The following is a 25005-nucleotide window of genomic DNA, read 5'->3' on the forward strand; positions in this document are numbered from 1 at the left end:
TGTGTGCCCTGCGAACCCATAGAAAGAGGTTTTCACCAAATTGACCTCACATCCCAGCAGGTCCATTTGTTCAAAAGCTTCTTGGAAAATGACATTTATCGAGCTTCCGGAATCAATAAAAACCCGCCTTATGTCATAGTTGGCCACCCTGGCTTGGATGAGCAAAGCATCATTATGAGGGGTGATCACGTCCTTTAAATCCTCTGGCCCGAAGGAAATGACCGGGCAAGAGGTTACTTTCCGGGCCTCTAACCCCAATACTTCTCTCTTACTCCAAGATTTCCGGGCCCTATTCGAATCCCCATCAGTGGATCCCCCTGATATCATGTTGATGACTCCTCGGGAGGGTCCGTCTCGTGCCCTATCATCCAGTCGCTGAGGTGGAACCTCCCGGGCGTTTTCTGAGACAGCCTCATTAGGCCTGTGCGTCGCAAATCCTGGTGCCCGATAAGGCCCTCGCTGTCTTTTATCCATCCGCCTTTCCTCTCCTGTCATCGGCCTTTTTGCCTCCGGGGCGCGTCTTCTGCACTCGCTGGTATCATGAGTATTGACCTCGTGGATGGAGCAATATTTTCCCGCTCTTTTTTGGGAGGTCTGCCGAACTTCCTCCTCGCACACATGGACCCCTCGATCTCTAGTTACCTTCGGCGGGGCATGAGCCATCAACCTCCCTAGATAATCATTTTTTCCTCCTCCCGAGTTATTCCTATTTCCTCTCTCTCTGTTTCCTTCTCGCTTATCTTTATCCCTCTTTTGCTTCTGGGCCTCCTCCATGTTAATGTACTTTTCAGCCCGGGCTAAGAGGTCCTCAAAGTTTCGAGGAGTTTTCTTTACCAGCGATCGGAAGAATTCTCCCTCCCTGAGACCTTGAGTAAAGGCTGTGATCCGGGTTTCAGGTGCGCACGCTGGAATCTCTAAGGTTATTTTGTTGAACTTCTTGATATATGCCCTTAGAGATTCCTCTCCGACCTGCTTCACCTCAAAAAGACTGAGGGTAGTCTTTCGGTACCTTTTACTGCTGCTGAAATGCTGCAGAAAGATTTCCCGAAACTTCTTAAAGACATCAATGCTTCCGTCCTCCAAGTTTTCAAACCACCTTTGGGCAGAATCTTCTAATGTGGTTAAGAAAACTTTATATTTGATTTGATCATTATAACAATGTAACATGGCCACATTTTCGAACCGGGCCATGTGCTCTTCTGGATCACCACTACCATCGTATCCTTTGATCTTCGCTGATTTGAATTGTAATGGCAAGGGCTCTTTAATAATCTCCGGCGAGAAAGGGCATCCCGAGCTTTTGACTCGCGAAGATTCCCGCGAGTCAGTGTTTTCTAACTTTAAAATTTTCTGCTTCAGCAGTTCCAATTCTCCCACCATGGTGACATGGGCAGACTCAGCATGTGATTCTGCCTCCTGTTCCGCCTGTATGCCCTCTCGTCCTCCTCCTCTCTTCTCCTTCTCTTTTCCTTCTTCCCGCACCTTATCTACTGTTTTCTCCTGCTCCTTCCCTGGTTCCTCCTGGTTTTTCTCCTGCTCCTTCTCCTACTGCTTCTCCGGATCGCCTTCCCTCTTCTCCTGTTGTAGAGCTAGGATCCTTTGTAACGCTGCCTCTACCATGGCGTTCACTTGCTCCCGCAGATTTGCCATCGCTCGCTGGGAGCTTTCAGGATCCTCAATAATCGTCATATCTACGTCTTAAATCTCAATTTTCCACAGACGGCGCCAATGATGCGAGCATCATAAAAATGAATATCCCGATGTGGGTTCTTTCTTGAGTTATTGTTTTTGTTTTTTTCTTCTTTCTCCCTTTTTGTTTTTTCATGCATGTTTGTAGTAAGGGGCCTCCCTTTTATATGCATTGACCCGGCCTCTTCCATGATTGTCCAGCATGGTCCAACTGACAACTGTTTTTGTGATGGGATAGTTGTCACGTAGGATTGACCCTCCCGCAATTCTAGGAAGAGTCCATACCGAGCCCATACTGTTACACCATGTTGCCTAATGATTTGATTTGCAGTAAGAGTCTGCCACACGTAAAGGAGGTATGGGCTTTCTTTTATATAAAATGACCCTGGGCCCACCGAGTATTACGGGCCCTTGGTTTTCGAGTATTTATCCTTGATACTTGGGCCCTTGAAGGAGCTCCTGGGTTCCCGGTTTATGAGATGACCCCGGGCCCATCACCCGGGACTTACCGGGATGACGCCGGGCTCCCGTCTTGCAAGCCGACCCCGGGCTCAACGTCTGTCCCGGGCCCATGACCCGGGACTTACCGGGATGATGACGGGCTCCCGTCTTGCAAGCCGACCCCGAACTCACCGTCTGGGCCTACCAGGATAACACTAACACACATATATATACTCCATTCGACCCACATACTTAGACCACAATTTATTTTTCATCCGTGTCAATTCTATATTCTACTTTTCATATTTATTTAATATCATTAACTATCAAAAAAAAAAAATCATTAACTATCTATACAATTTTTTCCTCTAATAAAATCTTTATTAAACAAGGTAAAATGATAAAAAAAAAAAAAAAGAAAAAAAAAAAAAAAGAAAGAAGATATTGAACGTGGCAATTGCTCATGCTAGGTCTTCCAACTAACAACGTTGGGGTTAGGGCTTTGGTTTAATGGCAGTCTAAAAAAAAAAGGGCCTCGAAATTGATGCATGTTTGGTCAGTAAAGCTGGAACAGTACTCAACTGCAGGGAGGGTATACAGATGTGATTTCCTCATTTTTGAAGGTTAAAATTCAAATTAAGGACCAAAAAAAATTGCTCAGAGTTTGCTAGCGAAAATCTAGCAACACTTGGGACACAACTTTAGTGCTTCTATGCATTAAAATGGCAAATTATTGTCTGCACTCCACATAAATACAAAATTACTAATAAGATACAAATAATCTATCGATCCGTGCTTAATATTTTTTGGTGAAAATTATTTGAATTGGCTTGGGAAAATCTTATACAAAAAGTTTTATTTGAATTCCTTTGAAAAATAGTTTTGGTATTTTCATTTACTACTTGGCCTCATTATTGATAAAACAGAGTGAGCAGTGTGTAGGCAGTAGACATGTACAAAACCACAAACCAAAGCAAATTCGCATGTCCTAACCTTTCTTGCTCTTGTTTCGAAAATGTTTGTATGCTTCTGATTTCGAAGCAAAAAGACAAGAATGCCCATCAAAGCCATTGGAACAAGTACTTGGAACCACCAGAAGGAAGAAGATTAGAAATCAACACACTACTACCATTTCAACTTCTTCTTCTTCCCGAAACAAATCAAAACCACCCCTTTATACATAATTTCTTAGAGAAGAAGAAAGAAAGCCCACGTTTTTTTTTACTTTGGATTTCCTCTTGTTATGGCAGTAGGGTGGCTCCGACGCGTCGGCCGGCGGTGGATCAAGCTTCGGCGCAAGATGGAAGCCGTGGGAGCTGAATTTGAGCGTGGAGCCGCCGAGGAAATGGGCCGGTTCCAAGTTTCGTCTTTGTAAATGGGGGTGTGAGTAGCTAGTACTTCTCCACCCATTGCTGTTCTATTGGTTTCTGACGGTGGCGGCGGCGGCGCCGCCGGTGCTGTGATATTGGCGGGACGGCTCAATCTATAATTTTGTGACGATTTTTAATCAAATTAAATCCCTTTTTTGTTCTCACTTTTTGTTTCGCATTTTGGCTGATCGATTAACATATTCATGTTTATATGCGATTAAAAGAGTTTATATTTGATACCAAGATTGGCTTCTTTTATTAACATCCTTGCAGAAACTTGGGATGGTGGCATCTTTAATTTATGCTTTATCATTTCGGAGATTACGTACCCACATTTCTTCATTATTACAATAATTTATATGAATTTCTAAGCTATGTCCTTTGCAGCTGTTTTATCTTTAATGCTCGTTCTTCAAACTTGATCGCATTAAGTTCTTTAACATTTCCCCTGTTATATATTTTACAGGCTCATTTCTTTTATATATATATATATATATATCAAAAATTTTCAGCTGCCCAACCATGTTTTTCCACTTGATCAATGGGTTTTAGTGATGAAAAAAAAAAAACAAAAACCATTAAAACTGCTGACCAAGTGGAGAAACATGATACAATAAACATCCGATCTGTAAAGTGTTTTTCAAAGTGTAAAGTGCAAAATTCCTTTCTTCCAATATTGTGAAAAAAATATTACTTGTCACGGGTTATTTTCAAGTCTTTCAATCTCCATGATTTGTAGTTTAGATATTTTTAAACAATAATAATATCTAAAATAAAAAAAAGTGACATGAATTATGATGAATTCAAATTCAATTTTATACAATAATTTTATATTTATAATGTCTTCGAAGAGACTGGGAATTGCAGACTGCATATCTTAAATTTAGATATCTGCCTGCAGCCCTGTATATTTTTCTTAAGTAATCCAAAAAACAAATAAAATAATATTAAAAAAAAAACAAGGGTGTGAGGCGTGCTGTCACATTGTCACATTAATAAATTCAGTAGTTTTTAATTTGGGCAACGCAGAATTCAGCAGTTTCTGCACCTTCTGCTTTGAATGCGCGCCTCTGTCCATTAGCAAACCTCAAAAAAGACAAAAAAGCGAAAAAAGAAATAATAATAAAAATAGCCAACGACAAATTGATTAATAAAATTAAATCTGGTTCAGACATTTGCCCAGGAAAATTTGTTGATTTTATGGTTTCCATGTCTTCGAATTGGCAAATCCTGATCATGTAATTTGATGTTCACGAATTTGGTTTCAATCTTGTTTGGACACTTAATTTTAAATAATAATATTAATGTAATTTATTTTCGTTGTGTAATGTTAGGCTAGTTTATGATAGAATTGTTAAGTTGTATAATTAAGATTGGATGACTAATAAATTAATTTTTAGCAATGACATTTGAAATTGTTAAAATTCAAAAAATTAAGAGAGAGTTTGTGAGAGCTTTGCCGCTGTTCACCGAAGATCACACACTTGCTGCCTCACCGGATCTCAACGGAAGTTCCAGCGATGGGTTGTCGGAAGTACGTCACGTTTCCATTGCTCTTACACCATGTCCAAAGGGCCAAAATGGTACAATGAATTTTAGGTGTGTACATGAGTTCACCAAATAAGTGGACCAAACCATTCATGAAAGACAATTGGGCCGAAAATTCGAGCTAGCTGTGGGAGCATTGCCTCCGCTGTTGTTACAAAGGAAAATTGGGCCATTTCTGGCCCTTCCCACTTAGGCAAAATATTTCATTATTAACATTGACGGATAACGAGTCTATTTGTAAAAATATCTACATACTGAACCCACACACAATATATTAAAGTTCAAAATTTTCTAATTCCGTTGAACACTTCTATTTCATTTGAACTCTATAAGAAATAAACTCTTATGGTCAAACTTTTGAGACATTTTTTAATTTAATTATTAAGATTGTGAAGGCTTGAACTAAAAACGGAATGAATAGTGTTAGGTGTCATCTGTCCGACCATTATAAAATATCTACATAATACTAACTTTTTTAAAACTCATATCCGATCCATGCTCCAACACAAATGTATCTCTTTTAGGGAAAATTTCATCATTAGTGCATTAAAGGGTAAAAATTTATAAATATACGTGGATTCATTGAAAAAATAGTTGATCCACATATATTAATAAATCATCATATTTAAATGTTACTTGGGGTAATGTCTCTAAATGTATGATCTCATTAACCCGCTTTGTGTGCGTGTGTGTGCATTTGTAATAATTGGTGTTAATTTGGATAATTCGTTAGTTGTCATTTACAAGGGTGTATTCAAGGTTGGAAATTTAATTATTTTTAATGACTTTAATGGATTTTAGAAATCTAGAGATATTCAACTTTGAATTTTGCAGACTCTATAAAAATTTAGTGGTATCCAAATTAGATCTGTGTAGAGTTATTAAAAGTCAAGTGGTATTCAAACTTGACTTTTAAAAACTCTATGAAAATCTACCAGGGGTGTATTCAAGGTTGAAAATTTAATTACTTTTAATGACTTTAATGGATTTTGGAAATCTAGAGGTATTCAACTTTGACTTTTGCAGACTCTATAAAAATTTAGTGGTATCCAAATTAGATTTGTGTAGAGTTATTAAAAGTCAAGAGGTATTCAAACTTGACTTTTAAAAAATCTATGAAAATCTACAAGTATTCAAATTTTCCATAGATTTTTCAAGATTCTTGTAGATTTTTATATGTATAAAACTTAAAACACTATGTACAACAATAAAAAATAAAAATTTCTCCCCTGTCCATCCTAAAGATTTTCGCAGACTTGTAATTCACATCTTTCTACCATATCAGGCGGCGCTTTTCTCTTCTCTGCAAAAATCAACAAGGGTATCCTCTCTTTCATGGTATGTTTCCTCTAGAATCTTTATTTGTTAAATTTTTTTGTTGTACAAATTGACTTCTCGATTGTTTATTTGGGTTTAGCATATTATGATTTCACCAATTCGTGTCCCAAAAAAATCTTTTCTTTTTGTTGAATTCGGCCACTTTTGGATCCGTCCACTTTTTAGTTTGTGGGTTTGATGTAATTATTGTGTTAAGAACAATTATTTAATGATCATAAATCCAAGAATTTTATACTTTCCTGTTGTCACCAATGTTTTCTCATCTTTAGTTTGTGTGCTCAAATGACCAGTGTGTATTGACATAGTTAACAGGTAAAGTTGGAGATGTGATTTTAAAGATATGATATTTTCTAAAATTTTCCTTACCTTTAACTGATGTCTCTTGCTAAATGCCATATAATGGAAATTTTGGTTGTTTCACTATAGAAATTTTTATGAATTCACGGCACTCATGTGTTGAAAACATAATATATGCAGTTTTGGTATCCGTGCGTTGTGCTTCTTTTTTGCTATGTTTTAGCAGAGTAGCGAATGACTGTAAAAATTTGTAGTAAAACTCTTAGGCTGTGATAAATGGACATTCTAGAGATATTGCAGATCAAGATAGTCAAAAGCATGGGTGAGAGGTTATTGGATTTGAGTAAAAATGTAAGAAGAGATAACGACATGTACAATTTTTTTCCCCTGAGAGGACTTATAGGGGATGATAAAAAAAATTTTATACCAGCCTGCTTATTCTTTGTCACGAAGCCTAAGCGATCTTTATTTGCCAAATAGTGATCTTACGGATTGAACATGGAAAAAGCTCGTGAACTTAGCGTTTGATTGATTAGGTAACGCTTTATAAATAATGAAAAGACATGAGATGGAGATACATGACAAATAGGCAGGGATATTTTGCAGCAAACTTAGATGAATCGCATTCTTAAAACATGTGAAATTATATTGTTTGACACAGTAAGGTTACAATCACACAACTGTGGTGGAATGCCAAATGCAAGTTGATAGAATCTGGGTTCAAATGTGTGTATATAGGAGCACTTGTATTAGTTAAATGGACCATGGTTTATGGTTATTTGGCGGTGGCTCTTGGATGATGTTTGGAACTATCTCTGTGTTATATATCTTTAGCATCCTTACTCTTCTGTTTTCTTTGGGCACTTTTAAATTTGTTGAAGCAATTTCTAGTGCGAGCGAATGGAGTGGAATGATTTGTAATGAAAAGATTTCAGTTTCATCTGGATTTACAAATTTAGAAATACAGAAAAATGGCACAATTAGATCAAGTGTAGCTTTCTTCATGCCTGCACGAACCGAGATGATGGAATATTTGACAAATGAGCAACATCTTATATATATTTGCGTAGACTAATCAAATAAACTTTGCAAAATGTGAATTGATATTATTTCTATTGTTGAGATAATTATTTACTTTATATTTATTTTTTTATCTTGTGCATACTCAAGTCACATTATCAATGGGAGATTCACAAGCAAAATATAATGTGTGGACCGCTGAAGAGAGCAATGAGTTGCTAAAAATCATGGTTGATGCTGCCATGCGAGGATGTCGTGATAAGAATGGAGTATTTAACAAAAAAATTGTAGAAACAAAAATACTTCCTGCTTTGAATGACAAGCTTGGGTGTGGAAAAAATATTACACAATATCAAAGTCGTCTAAAGTGGTACAAACAAAGATACACTAGTTATTGTAAGCTTATGCGTCATAACTCTGGTTTTGGATGGGATCCCGTGACAAAAAAATTCACGGCAAATGACGAAGTATGAGATGATTATTTCAAGGTGAGAGTCTTCGAGTTTGAAAAGTAAAATTTATATTTACAATTATAATTAAACTAGCTTTTACACTAATTGTTATTTTTTACTCTTTACCAGTCTTGTCCTAAACATGAATACTATCGGACAAACACTTTTGAGAATTATGAAGATTTGAGAATTGTTGTTGGGAATGGCACTGCTACAGGAAAATACTCAACTGAATCAGGAGGTGACAATGATGCAAGAACAGTTGAGATAGAAGAACATAGGAGAACTAGTTTATTAGATGATTATGTATATGATCACAATATTGGTGAATATTTCGTGCAAGGCGACAGACAAGAATCTTCATATCAACCTGCATTTCTCGAGGACTCTGTTTCACCATTACCCTCTCATCCCATAAGTTTAGATGTTCCACCAACAGCTAAGAAACGAGATAGGACTGATTTTGAAGCAAAATCAACTACATGCAAGAGTATCAACCCAAATACTATGCGTGAGTTCTCCCACAGTCTTGAGAAGGTACTTTCTAAGATAAAATCAATAGGAAATGCAGGTGGCACTTGTTTGGAAGCTATCAAGGAGGTCCCAAATTTGGATAATCGTGCTCGATACAAGGCGCTTGATTTACTTAACACAAGATCAAAAAAGATGGATTTCTTAAAAATGACAATTGAAGAGCGTTCGGGATGGATAGAGTATAAATTGAAAGGATAAGTATGTTTTAAAACATGATTAATGATGAGTTAAACTGTGTTAAAATTTCTATTCTTGTTTTGAATTGTTTTTCTAATTATTGATTTGGTTGCAAACTCTTGAATTTTGGTTTATTTATATAAGTTTTCAGTTGTTTCTTGAATACATCTTGTTTGATATATGGGAATGGTTTTTTCATAAATTTGTAGAGTTTTTTCATTTGAATTTGTTGTTTGGTATCAGATAGTTTATTTAAATGTCAAATATGAATGTGGATGAAGTACAAGAGCAAATGGAAGAAGAGGAATTCGAAGAAAAATTACATGAAACTATTGGGTTTTTATTGATGGAAGTTCGTGAGAACCTCTATACGTTTACTAAACATATATCTACCATGCATTGTGAATGTGTCCATCGCCCTTTAAACAGACGACCAATAACTTCAAGGGGTGACAATTATATTCATAAAATATTAAAAGAAGATCCAACAAATTTTCGAAAAATTTATAGAATGTACCCCGATGTATTTTTAAAATTGAGCAACGTCCTTAGGGAGAAAACACATTTGCAAGACACAAGATACATTTGTGTTGAAGAAATGCTTGCCGTGTTTTTACTCGTGGTTGGTCATAATACTCGATACTGCTTGATTCGTAAAACATTTGATCGTTCGCACTACAATACAAGTCAAAACTTCAACAAGGTGTTGGAAGCATTAAATAGCATTGTAGCAGATATGATGGTTAAACCTGCAGTTGCAGTGCCAGAAAAAATAAGAGAGAGTACGAGATTTTATCCTTACTTCAAAGTAAGTAATGAAATTATTATTATTATTATTATTATTATTATTATTGTTGTTGTTGTTGTTGTTGTTGTTGTTGTTGTTGTTGTTATAGGATTGCATTGGAGCTATTGATGGTACCCATATTCCGGCCACTGTGTTTGGTCGTGATACTAACAGTTATCATAATCGTCATGGGACGATTTCTCAAAATGTTTTGGCGGCATGTAACTTTGATTTAGAATTCATATATGTGCTTAGTGGATGGGAGGGATCTGCACATGATTCAAACGTATTGACAGACGCTTTATCAAGAAATAATGGGCTGAAAGTGCCACAAGGTACTTATAAAAAAATGTTTCTAGCTTATTTATATTTTTCAAGATTATATATTATATGTATTATTCACTTGATCCTATAAATATGGGTCGACAGGTAAATTCTTTTTAGTGGATGGTGGGTATCCAAATCGACGGCAATTTTTGGCTCCTTTTCGTGATATGCGTTATCATCTCCAAGAATTCACTGGCCAATGTCGTCACCCTGAAGATGCAAAAGAGTTGTTCAATCTTCGTCATGCTTCTCTGAGGAACGTAATAGAGAGGATCTTTGGCATATTTAAATCGCGGTTCAAAATATTCAAAACAGCTCCTCCGTTTCACTATAAAACACAGAAGGATCTTGTATTGGCATGTGCTGGATTACACAATTTTCTTCGCAGGGAGTGTCGTTCTGATGAATTTTCAGTTGAAACTGAGACTGAAGTTCCACTATCTTCATCAGAACAAGTCTACGAAGATGGAAATTTTGATCAATTATTTGACACACAAGAACAACAGCGGGCAAATGCTAATGCATGGAGAGATGTTATAGCAAATCAAATGTGGAGCGATGTTGAACATATTGTCAATATCAATTAGAATTTTTTTCATAAAATTGTTGTCATTTTGTTAAAATTGTCATACTATTATGATTTTAAGCTAAGTTTGATTTAAAAATATTTTATTATATTTTATTAAAAAATATTTATTAATTAATAAATTACGTTCATTAATACGCTTTAGGTAAATATTGAAATGAGTTGTGAATTGATTAGTTATTTATTAAAATATTAAATGAATTTTATTTACGTTAATAATAATACAACAATTTCAATGAAGATATTATATATGTTAAATAATTCAAAGATATATTAGTTCATCATTAAAGTAGACAATTATTCTACGTAATTAAAATGAAAAAGACAAAATATGTCTACAAAAATCATACAAGAAGTCTATTGCAATCCATGGAATTCTGTTTAGAAATATGTGAGAATCTATAGAATTTTGTTTAGAAATCTGTGAGAGTCTATAAAAGTCTATCAACTGCATAAAAGTCTATCATTAAAAAAAGTCACTGAAAGTCATTAAATCTCTGGATTGAAACTTATTTTAAGATTTCCTTGAAACGTGTTTTTTTTGTGTCACTTTATATTCAAATTCAAATCTAAAAGATAACCTTGGAGAAAATTAGGGGAATATGCTTATGTTAATTAAATTTCATTTAATAGAAGAGTCTCTTATTCTTTGATTGTGAAACATATCACCTACTAATAAATGAAATAGATTGACTGAATGACACAACTTTTCAATACATAGCATGTAAGTGAACCGACAAGCTAGCTAAGCAGCCCATCCTCGCACGGCCTCATGTGGCACTGGCTAAAATCTATCGCCAAAGAATAGTCATGAATAAATAATAGACAGAGATCAGCAACCACTGGAGTAATATACATGTAAGAAGGATATTCACAAAAAAAAAAAAAAAAAAAAAAAAACTTGATTTGGTCGCCATTGGCCGATACTATCGGGCATGATCTCGGCATAGGTAATCGGATTTCATCGTTCTCGACCATTTTTATTATATTTTGTTGTCAAATTTTTTTTTTTTAAAAAAATGATGCATGAGTATACAAACATTCGATCTTCAAGCAAAACGTTAATTAAAATCACACAAGGAAGGACCAATAATATTTGTCCTATACAATCCACTTTGGCCCGCAAGTGTTGCACTATAACAAGATTCGAGAGTTTACGATTGATCCCTTTACAACATTCTTTCAAGAGTGATTCATATGCCAAAAACAACTCTTGACATACAAAATTCTACACTCATTCTTTTCTATTGCCGAACGTTAGAACCATTTTGTTACAAGTTTTTTTAATATAATTAGAAAAAAAAAAAACTTATGCCAAAAGTTTTAACATATATTTTTAAGGATATTACAAGTTTTTAAATAAATCAATGAAAAAAAAAATATCAATCAGAGAGGGGTATGAATGTCTTTTAACTAGCCGATGTCATGCAAAAATCGCACGTATACAACCCAAACTTCAGATCCACGCGATTCAGCTGTGCATTTGCTGGTGATAACATGCCAGTACTATCACACATAATCTCTCGATTTCACCTATAAAATTCAAAATCATTCCCATTCTCGATAAACCCTAACTACGCGCAATCCGAGTTCAGATCTGAATCTGGTATGTGTTTCTCCCAACACTTCGTACCGGTGTTGAATTTTTTTTTTTGGCAATGTCGGCGAACATAAATTATGATTGTATTTTTTCTACATTGTAGGTTAGTTGGAAGTTCGATTGGATTTACTTATCTGTGATTCTTACTTAACTGTCGGTGTTTGGAGTCCTTTCTTGGGTGGATGTGTAGATCCACGTATGGGATGTTGGTTTTGATTAATGTTTTCTTTCTAATTGTGTGATTGAGATTTCAAATTTCTGACATTTTCCTATTTTTCTTTGAATATGTATTACTATTCTGCCTACGCAGTTTGTCGGTAATTATGATAATTCATGTGCGGTTAAACTTTTAAATTTTGCGTACCTGTTCGGTGAAGATGTTAAAGGTTGATTTGTTGTGGTTAATTTGCTAATAACATTGGCTTAGATTTTGTTTGCGTTACTCGTATTGAAATTGGAAAGGATGATGTGCATAACGGAATGCTATTGATGATTACATACTGTTGACTTGAGCTTGCATGTATTCCTCATTTCCTCTCAGTTGTACGGTGGCTATCTGCTCATTTACAATCGGATGCTTCCTTGGAATACTATCTGTTATCTGACTTGTTTATGTTTCCTTGCTAAATATTGTTGTAGAGGTCGGATCTTCCTGGTATTTTTTCCTAGTAATTTGTGGAGTTAGGAAAAAGTTCAATCTGACTGCTCATAAGAGGTGCATATTGAATAATTGATTATGTTAATTCATGCTACTTTCTTGGGCATGGAAACTGTTGTCAATGTTAACCCTGGCTTGAAAAGGCTTTATTTTTTTGGACCCTGCTGATCCTCGTGTTCCTTTACTAAATTGATTGCGAAGTTGATTTTCTTGTTTGTTAATACGCATGACACTAGGCTTGGCTTGATGGTGTCTTAGTAAACGTATAGTATCATCGAGTGAAAATGATGCATGTTTTTCTGTATTAATATTGCTTGAAATGCCTTCATCATGACATGATTAATAATACTTAATTATTGATCTTCATTTAGTCACCACTTGTCATTTCTATAATTTATCTGATTGCAGAAACTTTTTGTAATGTGCCATCAATCCTAGCTTGGATTCAGCAAGTTGCAGGACATTTTTCTTTGCTTTCCTTCTGATGAAAATGGAATTGCTCTTGATTTCAAGAAGAAAATTATGTACTGCTTTCATCTACTTGGTCTACTTGGTACTCACATTGCAAGCATGTAATGGCTTTTATCTACCTGGAAGTTATATGCATACATACTCAACAGGGGAAGAGATTTATGCCAAAGTGAATTCTTTGACCTCCATTGAAACCGAGCTTCCCTTCGGCTATTACAGTCTCCCTTATTGTCAACCCATGGGGGGAGTCAAGAAAAGTGCTGAAAATCTTGGAGAACTTCTAATGGGAGATCAAATTGACAATTCTCCATATCGTTTCAGAATGAACGTTAATGAAACTGTGTACCTCTGCACTACACCTCCGTTGAATGACCACGAGGTCAAACTTTTGAAACAGAGGACTCGGGATATGTATCAGGTTAACATCAATCTTGACAATTTGCCTGCTATGAGGTATACGGAGCAAAACGGACTTAAAATCCAATGGACTGGGTTCCCAGTTGGATACACTCCTGCCAACAGTGACGATGACTACATTATCAATCATCTCAAGTTTACAGTTTTGATTCATGAGTACGAAGGAGCAGGTGTGGAGATTATTGGTACTGGAGAAGAAGGTATGGGTGTAATCTCACAATCTGATAAAAAGAAGGCTTCAGGTTATGAGATAGTTGGTTTCGAGGTTGTTCCTTGCAGCATCAAGAATGATCCCGAGAAGATGTCAAAACTTCACATGTATGATAATAGTACGTCTGTAAGCTGTCCAAAGGAGCTTGATAAGTCTCAGATTATCAGGGAGCAAGAGCGGGTGTCATTTACCTATGAGGTTACATTTGTAAAGAGCGACATTAGGTGGCCATCTCGGTGGGATGCATATCTGAAGATGGAAGGATCCCGTGTGCACTGGTTCTCAATTCTAAACTCATTGATGGTGATTTTCTTCTTGGCAGGCATCGTATTTGTCATCTTCTTGAGAACAGTGAGAAGAGATTTGACAAGGTATGAAGAGTTAGACAAAGAAGCCCAGGCACAGATGAACGAGGAGCTCTCTGGATGGAAGCTTGTGGTTGGTGATGTCTTCAGAGAACCATCCCACTCAAAGTTACTTTGTGTCATGGTTGGAAATGGAGTTCAAATAACCGGGATGTCACTTGTCACTCTCATCTTTGCTGCCCTTGGTTTCATGTCACCGGCTTCACGAGGTATGCTGTTAACCGGTATGATAATGCTTTATCTTTTCCTTGGAATTGCTGCTGGTTACACAAGTGTACGTATGTGGAGGACCATAAAAAGTTCGTCTGAAGGGTGGAGATCAGTTTCATGGTCAGTAGCATGCTTCTTTCCGGGAATTGTCTTTGTTATTTTGACAGCTTTGAATTTCATCCTTTGGGGAAGTAACAGCACGGGTGCTATTCCCATTTCCTTGTACTTCACACTCTTTGCACTTTGGTTCTGTATCTCGGTGCCACTCACTCTTGTTGGAGGATTTTTAGGCACACAAGCTGAGCCGATACAATACCCTGTCCGAACCAATCAGATCCCAAGAGAGATCCCCTCACGCAAATATCCCTCTTGGCTTCTAATTCTTGGTGCTGGAACTCTTCCATTTGGAACTCTTTTTATTGAACTGTTCTTCATACTCTCCAGCATCTGGCTTGGAAGATTTTACTACGTATTTGGTTTCTTGCTCGTCGTAATGCTGTTGTTAGTAACCGTTTGTGCTGAAGTTTCTGTTGTCCTAACGTACATGCATCTCTGCGTCGAGGATTGGATGTGGTGGTGGAAAGCATTCTATGCTTCGGGTTCAGTTGCACTTTACGTGTTCCTCTATTCCATAAACTACCTCGTCTTCGATCTTCAGAGCTTGAGTGGGACCGTGTCAGCTACACTCTATGTTGGGTACTCGCTGATAATGGCAATTGCGATTATGCTTTCTACTGGCACTATCGGTTTTCTCACATCATTTTATTTTGTCCATTACCTATTCTCGTCAGTAAAGATTGATTGAAGAATTCTTGGTATTCTCCGATATTGATAAGCAGACTGTCTTAAAATTTCTGTTTCCAGATAGATACTTTTGTAACAAAATCAGTGTTTTTAGATGTTTCATTCCCCATATATTCTTCAATTCACTCACCCCTGCACTCGACGTGGTTGCCAATTTATTTAATTAACTTAGCATTTTTCTTCTTCTTGTATGACTCATGCAGTAAAAAAACTCCCAAGTTTTCCATCAGTCCTTTATCGCCATAAATTGGAAACAAGAAGCAGCAGTTTAATCGTTTTAGTGGCCTTTATTAGGTAGTGTTTCTGATTGTTTTTAAGAAGTATTTTTTATCATTTTTTTCATAAAATTTTCAAATTTTGTTTGAGAAAAACTCGGAAGTGCTTTAACAATTCACAATGGTGGAAGTTCTTGCGATAAGAAATGCATTCATTATTCAAGATGTGAATAATCTCGGGACATGCCAACCTCGGCGGAACTACATTAACAAGCAGACACATCTATAATCGTGGTAATTGTTGAAATGCGAATTAAGTTTTCATACATTTCGTGTAAAACACGGATCAGCTTTGGTATTTAATAGATAATAACAAAATTATATTACTATTTATTAATAAATAAATCATTTGACTCCTTTTTGTTTATTGTATTCTATATTGCTTAAAATAATATTATTCAAGATCCTAACTCATGACAACGTCCTAGTTCTTGGTAAAACACAATTTTTTTCACAATCACTCATTATACAGCTGGAAATAAAACACAAGAACTTGTGGTGTCGTTGTCCTTGACATATTAGTCTTGGTCTTATATTAGTTGGCATCGGCTTGAACAAACCACTTCATACAAAAATTTTCTGGATCAATATTCAAATGCTTCGATGGCAGAATTTCATATTATCTGGTCCTTGTCTTGACAAATTTGGCTCTCGAAGCCCTCTTTTCCATTTTTTCTCTTTTCTTACGAGTTTTTTCATCTTCTTCATCTCCCTATACCATTGAGCAGTTGCAGAATTATCATTGATGAAATACAGAAAACTGAAAAGCTAAAAATGTGGGTGTAAGTACCTCTGAACCATTAGGCAAGAACCCTTTGACAAGTCCAAATAGTTGATAAGCTGCGAATGCTGGAATCTAGAAAAGAAAATGAAAATGCATTCAAGTTTATTGGCTTTCAATGAAACTAATAAGGAAATTAGATATACATTAGCTAAAACATGATAGTAGAGTTGTTGAACGGATAAAATTGACATGCACCAAATATCAAGTACTTGTTCCACAAATCATATCATATCATATTATTGAATATCAAGAAACAACGCATGGTAGATATGGTAAAAATGATCTGAATTTGGATTATAATAACTTACCACAAAGTATACTAGCCAGAATTTTTCAGATATGATGGAACTGAGTTGGACAAAACACGTAATGTAGATCAAATCGTGCAAATATCTGCAATAAAAAAAGAAGACAGAAAATAAGACTATAGTTCTCTTCATGAAAATGATCTGTGAGTGGTGAATATAATATATATCCATATGGCATATCGTATGCATGATGTATGTCGTGGAAAAAAAAAAGAAAAAAAAAAGACTATGAAGCTATTAAAGAAACTAGTCAAGTAACAGAATACATATACCAAAATTAGCAACATGTATGTTACAAATTGTAAAGTTCTTCCATTTATAGTAGAAATGGAAATCTTTCAAACATCCACTAGGGGGATTGTTTAAAACATATCAAACCAGCAAGCTTCAACCATCAAATTTACATCATTTGAGGATGCAACAACCTATTCTCCACCTCCACCCCACTTCCCAATAGGGAGAAAAAGTTAAGAAGCTATATGAGTAAACATAAGTCCAAGCTTTCTAACCTGTTATTATGTCATCCTATACACAGACAGCCAGCAGTATTGATAGTTGTAATGGGAATGACTATCACCCATATATGATCTCATTTTATCAACAGACATGCATTTCCCTGATCGGATATTAGAAGAAAGGGCATGGGCATCCAAATCCACTAAGCTTGATCGTGACCCTCAAGTAGAATGGTGTTATTCAAAGCTTGAGGTTATGAAATACATAACCAACAACAAACCCACGATGCGAGTGGATCGTAAAATAACTTATTACATTTGAAATAACTCTTTTTCACCAGCAGTTATATACTTTTGCATCAACACAGTAGACAAGATGAAATCTAAAATATAAAACACAAAAGCAATAACTACGAGCATGAAGGGATAAGCGTACTTCAATTTAAAATAATGACATGAACCATTCCAATTGAAGAACACGAATGAACAGAAACTAATGAAAAAGTAAACAAACGTTAACAAACCAAGGGTGCAAACTGTACCATGATTCTTATCTTCATCTACAATGAACCCAAAAGGGCCGCTTTATGCCATTTAATCAGCTATTAGATGTAAGAGGATAAATATAAAAGCGCAATAAAAATCTCGGGCAGCATGTAAGCTTTCTTGTAATCAATTTGTCAACTCTGCTAGTATCATTATACTATAATCATTCATATTTTTGTATAATAGATAGATTAGGCGTTGCTAAAAGTTTCTAGGTGCATTTGCCTACATATTCAGTACGACAATTAATCCTGCAACCAAGTCAATACATTATAGTGGGAATTTGAACTGGACAGCTTATTACTCAATAAGAGGTATATGCAAATCATTTCATTTTCCGAAAAAACAAAAATTAGGACAAACAGCTCAAAATTCAAGACTCAAATTCATCCAATCCTCAAATTTCCTACTGTCAATCATCACAATTTGATATCAAAATTCAAAACTAAAATCCAATTCTTAAAAATAAGAAAGTTTGAATTTGTTAAATCAATGTCATGCCACATCAATGGCGAACTAGAACAAAAAATCACATACCCACAAATCCCTCCAGTACTCATATCAAACCCGCCATCGAGAAGCTCCCCGCTTTCAGTGTAAGCAGGCTTTGCCATTACGGAGAGCTGCTGATACGGAATTACATAAGCAAGCGAAGTCAAAATCAATCCCGCCCAATGCTTCCACGTGAAGCTGGAGTAGAACACTCCGATCCTTACCACTACATAAATTACCTGAATCGAAAATTTGCGAACCAAAAGGAATCACGAAGACTAATACAAATCAAATCAAATTCAAATTCAAATTCAAATTCAAATTCAAATTCAAATTCAAACTCAATTTGTACAGTGGATAAATGATTAAGGTTACATTGGAGATGATGATGAGGCGGAGGAGGTTCTTCATGTGACGGGCATTTTCTTCTTTACGTTTTTTCGCTCCTTGATTTGCCATTGAAACGATACCGTTTAACGAGTCTATGCAGTGACCTCCAGAGGGTTTAGCTATGAGAATGTTTCCTCTGTATCGGTAAAAAAAAAATAGAAGGGGAGATCATATTCATAAATCATGGCCCGAATCCATCCAGCTAAAAACATGGGTTGAAGACAATTTACATTTTTAATAATTAGATAGATAGATAAATTGATGTCCTCAAAATTTTTAAATTTTAAATTAAATATAATAGAAACAAAATTTCATATCTCAGTCCTTAAAGCACAAAAATTTAATCAAAACCAGTGTTTTAAAAAATTTGATTAAGCTCGCTTAATTTCGCTTAAGCTTGAAGCTTCGTCAAAACGCTTAGCTTTGATTAAAAACGGTAAAAAAATGTCAGACATAAGTTGATAATGTCAAATGTGTCGTTAAATACGCTTAAATTTGACTTTTCTAAAAATTAAAATTGATTAATAAGACAAAAATAGATGATAAATTAGCGATTTTATTAGTGAGTTATTGTTAGCAATGTTAGAAATGTACAATATTTGTATGAGATCTTACATCTAATGTTTAAAATTAGACCAATTAATTTAGTTTTTGTTCGATGACACGAGATATGAAATGAATGATGAAATAAGTTGATTGTACTATATATTAACTACAAAAATTAGGAGGAAAAATGAGAGAAATAGTTAAATGACAAAAAAGAAAAAAATTGAGATAGTAAATGAAAGCGGTTTATGTTGTGTGTTTTTTTAAATATTTATTTTATATTATTGTGCACATACCAAAAAAATCATTAATATTTTCTTAAATATTTATTGTATATTTTTATGAATATACAAAAAAATCAACTAAAGGTTTCTTTCTCATAATAAGAGAATAATAGATATTCATATAAGCACATAAAAATAAATAAAACAAAAAAGTGCGGGGCTGGTTAAAAAAGTATGATTAGTTTTGGGAGTATTTAAAAAAAAAGGGATGTTGACTTCTTTTTTAAAAAAAATGGAGTTGACTCAGTTAAATTAAAATTAAACCTAATTAGTTAAACTAATTAACAATCCTAACAGTTTTATTTGATTCTTTCCCGCAATTTGCCCTATTTTATTTTCCCGCAAGAAAAACTTGGGGCTGTCATCTTCTTCATTTTTCTCTTCACGTGGCTGCTCCGATCCTTGAGCTGTGAATAAGGCCTAATCTATTTCAAACATTTTCTATTTATCATTCATCTGTATTTGAAGAAACTTATCTCAGTACAAGCGCAAGTTTTCTCCATTGTTGTTGAATGTAAGAATTAATACGATTTAAGGTTTTTTTTTTCATTTAGCAAGTGTGGATTAAAAAATGATGCGTTGGAATAAGCTGAGTTTGATTTTATTGGTGATCTGTAGCCCAGGAGAATTTTTTGGTCGACCCAAAGAGTTCTGGGACCATGGTTAGATCGAGAACTTTCTTTTGGTTGACCATAAACTCTCTTGATAGACCATGGGTAGACCATGCTAGACCATTGATAGACCATGCTAGACCATGGAGAATTTTTGTTATTTTTGATAATTAAAATAGTCTTATTCTCATTATTTTTGTGAATTTTGTAGGTTATGCCTACAGTTATTGTTGTTCATTTCGATGGTCGATGGGAAGCGAGTGAAGATAACATATATAAATGGAATCCAGGGCCCAATTCAAAATTTGCTGCTATTCCAGTAGATGATGATTTTTTTTTTCTTGAAAATTTAAATCGTGAACTATATAGAACTGAGAAAATAGAAGAGTCTGTCAACCTGAGGTTGAGTTACCTTCTAGAGTTGACGTGCAACATTCAACCGATATATATATATAGAATGACCAAGATTTGAAAGCATATCTGTATTTTGGTTGTCCCAAAACGAGGTCAGTGCTCAAAGTTGAAATTGAACATGTTGTTGGTTTTTTGGATGTTTCTGATAACGTGCATGAAGTTGGTATTGATGAAGGCAATACTGATTATAACGATAAAACCTCTTATGATGATTATTTTGATTTGAATATTGTTTCTTTGGATCGTAATAATATCAGTGAGGCTTTTGATGAGGCAGATGTGGTTGTAAATAATGAGCAAGTTGTGGTTGCAAATGTGGATATTGATAGCGAGACAATTGTGATTGCAAGTAATGAAGCAGTTGTGATTGCAAGAAATGAAGCAGATGTGGATGAAAATGTGGATATGGATAGCGAGGCAATTGTGATTGCAAATAATGAGACAATTGTGATTGCAAGAAATGAGGCAGATGTGGTTGCAAATATGGATATTGTTAACGACACATTTTCATTCACAGATGGTTCAAACTTATTTGTTGGTCAAGAATTTCCAAACAGAGATGCAGTGAAAAAGGTGTTAAGAAGGATCAGTTTGGAAGCATTTTTTGAATTTGAGACAGTAAAAAGTAGTCATATAGTGTATGCTGTAAAATATATAGTGGCTGATTGTAAGTGGAGAATCTGGACCTCAAAGATTAAAGATGCACTTGCCGAGTTTTTGATATTGATAGATTCTCATGTGCTCATGCCATTGCAGCCAGTTGGTTAGTGAAGATTGACTTATATCAATTGTGTTCAGAGTATTATTCTACGATGACATGGTGCATGGCTTACTCAGAGACTGTCTATCCCTTTCCCGAAGAAAGTGAATGGCCACGTAACATTAATTTTCCAGTGGTCCTACCTCCTTGTTTAGAGAAGAGAGTTGGTAAAAAAAAAAAAACAAAAGAGAATTCCTTCTATTGGTGAATTTAGCAAAAGGTATAAGCGAGAGGATTGTATTCTTTTGCAAAAACATGTAAAACTATATCTCATAATCGTGAGTTAGTGTATTCGATTGTTAAAACATGTATTATTATATAATATACTCGTGAAATAAGTTGATTTTTGTGTTAAAATATGTCTCGATTGTCTTGGTCCAGCAAGACAAATCTCCATGGTCTGTATCAAAAATGTCAATGGTCTAACATGGTCTGCCATGGTCTACCAAAAAAATAATCTATGGTATACCATGCCATGGTCTGTATCAAAAAATGTCAATGGTCTAACATGGTCTGCCATGGTCTACCAAAAAAATAATCTATGGTCTACCATACCATGGTCTGTATCAAAAAATGTCAATGGTCTAACATGGTCTGCCATGATCTACCAAAAAATTATCTATGGTCTACCATGGTCTATCTAATCTCCATGGTCTGTACCAAAAAATATCAATGGCCTAACATGGTCTGTCATGGTCTACCAAAAAATTATCTATGGTCTACCGTAGTTTACCTAATCTCCATGGTCTGTGCCAAAAATGTCAATGGTCTAACATGGTCTGTCATGGTCTACCAAAAAATTATCTATGGTCTACCATGGTCTACCAAAAAATATGTATCATTATATAACATAATCTTAAAATTAATTGCTTCATATCTTAAAATATGTATAATAACATAACATAATCATTAAATCAGTTGATTTCTATATCAAAATATGTATAATTATCTAACATAATCGTGAAATTAATTGATTCATATATTAAAATATGTATAATAACATAACATAATCATTAAATCAGTTGATTTCTATATCAAAATATGTATAATTATCTAACATAATCGTTAAATTAATTGATTTTTATATTAAAATATGTATAATAACATAACATTATCATTAAATCATTTGATTTCTATATCAAAATATGCATCTTTATCTAACATAATCGTGAAATTAATGGATTCATATATTAAAATATGTATAATAACATAACATTATCATTAAATCAGTTGATTTCTATATCAAAATATGCATCTTTATCTAACATAATCGTGAAATTAATGGATTCATATATTAAAATATGTATAATAACATAACATTATCATTAAATCAGTTGATTTCTATATCAAAATATGCATCTGTATCTAACATAATCAGTAAATTAATGGATTCATATATTAAAATATGTATAATAACATAACATAATCATTAAATCAGTTGATTTCTATATCAAAATATGTATAATTATCTAACATAATCGTGAAATTAATTGATTCATATATTAAAATATGTATAATAACATAACATAATCATTAAATCAGTTGATTTCTATATCAAAATATGTATAATTATCTAACATAATCGTGAAATTAATTGATTCATATATTAAAATATGTATAATAACATAACATTATCATTAAATCAGTTGATTTTTATATCAAAATATGTATAATTATCTAACATAATCGTGAAATTAATTGATTCATATATTAAAATATGTATAATAACATAACATAATCATTAAATCAGTTGATTTCTATATCAAAATATGTATAATTATCTAACATAATCGTGAAATTAATTGATTCATATATTAAAATATGTATAATAACATAACATTATCATTAAATCAGTTGATTTCTATATCAAAATATGTATAATTATCTAACATAATCGTGAAATTAATTGATTCATATATTAAAATATGTATAATAACATAACATTATCATTAAATCAGTTGATTTTTATATCAAAATATGTATAATTATCTAACATAATCTTGAAATTAATTGATTCATATATTAAAATATGTATAATAACATAACATTATCATTAAATCAGTTGATTTCTATATCAAAATATGTATAATTATCTAACATAATCGTGAAATTAATTGATTCATATATTAAAATATGTATAATAACATAACATTATCATTAAATCAGTTGATTTCTATATCAAAATATGTATAATTATCTAACATAATCTTGAAATTAATTGATTCATATATTAAAATATGTATAATAACATAACATAATCATTAAATAAGTTGATTTCTATATCAAAATATGTATAATTATCTAACATAATCGTGAAATTAATTGATTCATATATTAAAATATGTATAATAACATAACATTATCATTAAATCAGTTGATTTCTATATCAAAATATGCATCTTTATCTAACATAATCAGTAAATTAATGGATTCATATATTAAAATATGTATAATAACATAACATAATCATTAAATCAGTTGATGTCTACCAAAAAATTTCTATGGTCTACCGTGGTCTACCAAAAAATTTCCATGGTCTACCAAAAACTTTTCATGGTCTACCAAAAAATTTCTATGGTCTACCGTGGAGAGCCATTGTTGACCAATTCAAATGATTTCTATGTCAAACATTCAAAGATTCAACCATAAAAACTTAATTTCTCACTTCAAAAAAAATAATTACAAATCAAAATAATGTCCATCGATTATCAAACATATTACATGTTAAAAAAAATCTAAACTCAGTTACAAGTCTATCATCTAACTTTAACACTAGGTGAGCACTGTCTCTAGTTATTGAATATCCAGCCGCAGCTAGGACAAATGCTCCTGAATTCTCGCTGTACAATAAAAAGCAATGAACTAATTAGTCATCTGTCAATACTAAACATATTAAACATTATATGTCAGTGAACCTACTGTTTTATCTGGGCTTTGAATTCATCATGCATCTTTATATACCATGACCTCTTAGGGTGTGGATTGTTCCCAACAAGAGATAGCAGACGAGCAGCATTGATAAGTATAGGTCGTATGTCCTCGTCCAGATCTTTGCAATTAGGGTCGTGTCTTCGTTGCAAGTCAAATATAATGCACTTATTGACCCTTGCTACGAGTTTTAGCAAAAACCAACGCCCATCAAAGTGGACAGGGATCATAATTAGTTGTGCCTTTGCCCATGGCACGCAGGGCCATTCTGGATTAGTCCCTTTAACCACCCCCACAAGATTTTTGTTCAGAACTTGATTTTCATCTTCATTTACTACTGATATCAACGTATAGAATTGCCTATGCATCAGCGATACATTGGGTGACATCACTTCAGGATGTCGCAGCTGAATCTCGAGCAATCCCCGGAGAGCTTCACCCATGTGCTTCATTTGATAGAACAATAAGTTTTCAAAGTTTAAAAATAAGTGTTATACAAATATACACGAATTGTAAATGCTTACACTAATCGTGAATAACGAATTTTCAATCGCCATGTGTCGGTAAAACCTTGATAGTCACACTCTCCGCAAATGACCTCACACCGTCACAACCTCTCGACGTGGTTGCCTCGGCACTTGACATGACCGCATCAGGAGTCACCTGAATATCTAAACATAAAGTTGATTTTTTATTATACTATACATAAATATATAAGTAAAAAATGCATCAACTCACCTTCCGAGGATTCTTTTGGTATAGTTGACAGCTCAGCTCGGCTATTATAGGGAAACAATTCCTTGACCATATTATGATCCACACCTAATAGCATACATCAAATAAATTAAAATTCTAAAGAGAATTCTATTACATAATCCTCTTATGCAAACATAATTAAAAATTACTCACC

At 34.1% G+C, this 25005-nt stretch overlaps 4 protein-coding genes across 5 annotated transcripts; 3 read left to right on the forward strand and 1 right to left on the reverse strand.

The window, feature by feature from the left end:
• Positions 1–7864: 7864 nt before the first annotated feature.
• Positions 7865–8887, forward strand: LOC140878184 (uncharacterized protein At2g29880-like). Its single transcript, XM_073281795.1, has 2 exons — positions 7865–8170; positions 8285–8887. The coding sequence occupies exons 1-2, from the start codon at positions 7865–7867 to the stop codon at positions 8885–8887; spliced, it is 909 nt and encodes a 302-aa protein (XP_073137896.1).
• A 718-nt stretch (positions 8888–9605) lies between these two features.
• On the forward strand, positions 9606–10567 carry LOC140878185 (uncharacterized). Its single transcript, XM_073281796.1, has 3 exons — positions 9606–9674; positions 9763–9988; positions 10413–10567. Exons 1-3 carry the CDS (start codon positions 9606–9608, stop codon positions 10565–10567), a joined length of 450 nt encoding a protein of 149 aa, XP_073137897.1.
• A 1470-nt stretch (positions 10568–12037) lies between these two features.
• LOC140881361 (transmembrane 9 superfamily member 12) lies at positions 12038–15485 on the forward strand. 2 transcript variants are annotated; one of them, XM_073286601.1, is made up of 2 exons: positions 12038–12172; positions 13233–15485. In XM_073286601.1, the coding sequence occupies exon 2, from the start codon at positions 13309–13311 to the stop codon at positions 15301–15303; it is 1995 nt and encodes a 664-aa protein (XP_073142702.1). In that variant the 5' UTR covers positions 12038–12172; positions 13233–13308; the 3' UTR covers positions 15304–15485. The 2 variants fall into 2 exon arrangements, with proteins under 2 accessions (XP_073142702.1, XP_073142703.1); XM_073286602.1 differs by having other exon boundaries at positions 12041–12172; positions 13263–15485.
• Positions 15486–15920: 435 nt separating this feature from the next.
• On the reverse strand, positions 15921–18683 carry LOC140884513 (uncharacterized). The gene is made up of 5 exons (XM_073291287.1): positions 18538–18683; positions 18208–18401; positions 16670–16754; positions 16368–16433; positions 15921–16289 (listed from the first exon to the last, which is right to left on the reverse strand). The coding sequence occupies exons 1-5, from the start codon at positions 18619–18621 to the stop codon at positions 16197–16199; spliced, it is 522 nt and encodes a 173-aa protein (XP_073147388.1). The 5' UTR covers positions 18622–18683; the 3' UTR covers positions 15921–16196.
• Between the last annotated feature and the right edge of the window lie 6322 nt (positions 18684–25005).

This window comes from Henckelia pumila, chromosome 2 (genome assembly GCF_033568475.1).
Source record: "Henckelia pumila isolate YLH828 chromosome 2, ASM3356847v2, whole genome shotgun sequence".
Classification (NCBI taxonomy): Eukaryota; Viridiplantae; Streptophyta; class Magnoliopsida; order Lamiales; family Gesneriaceae; genus Henckelia; species Henckelia pumila.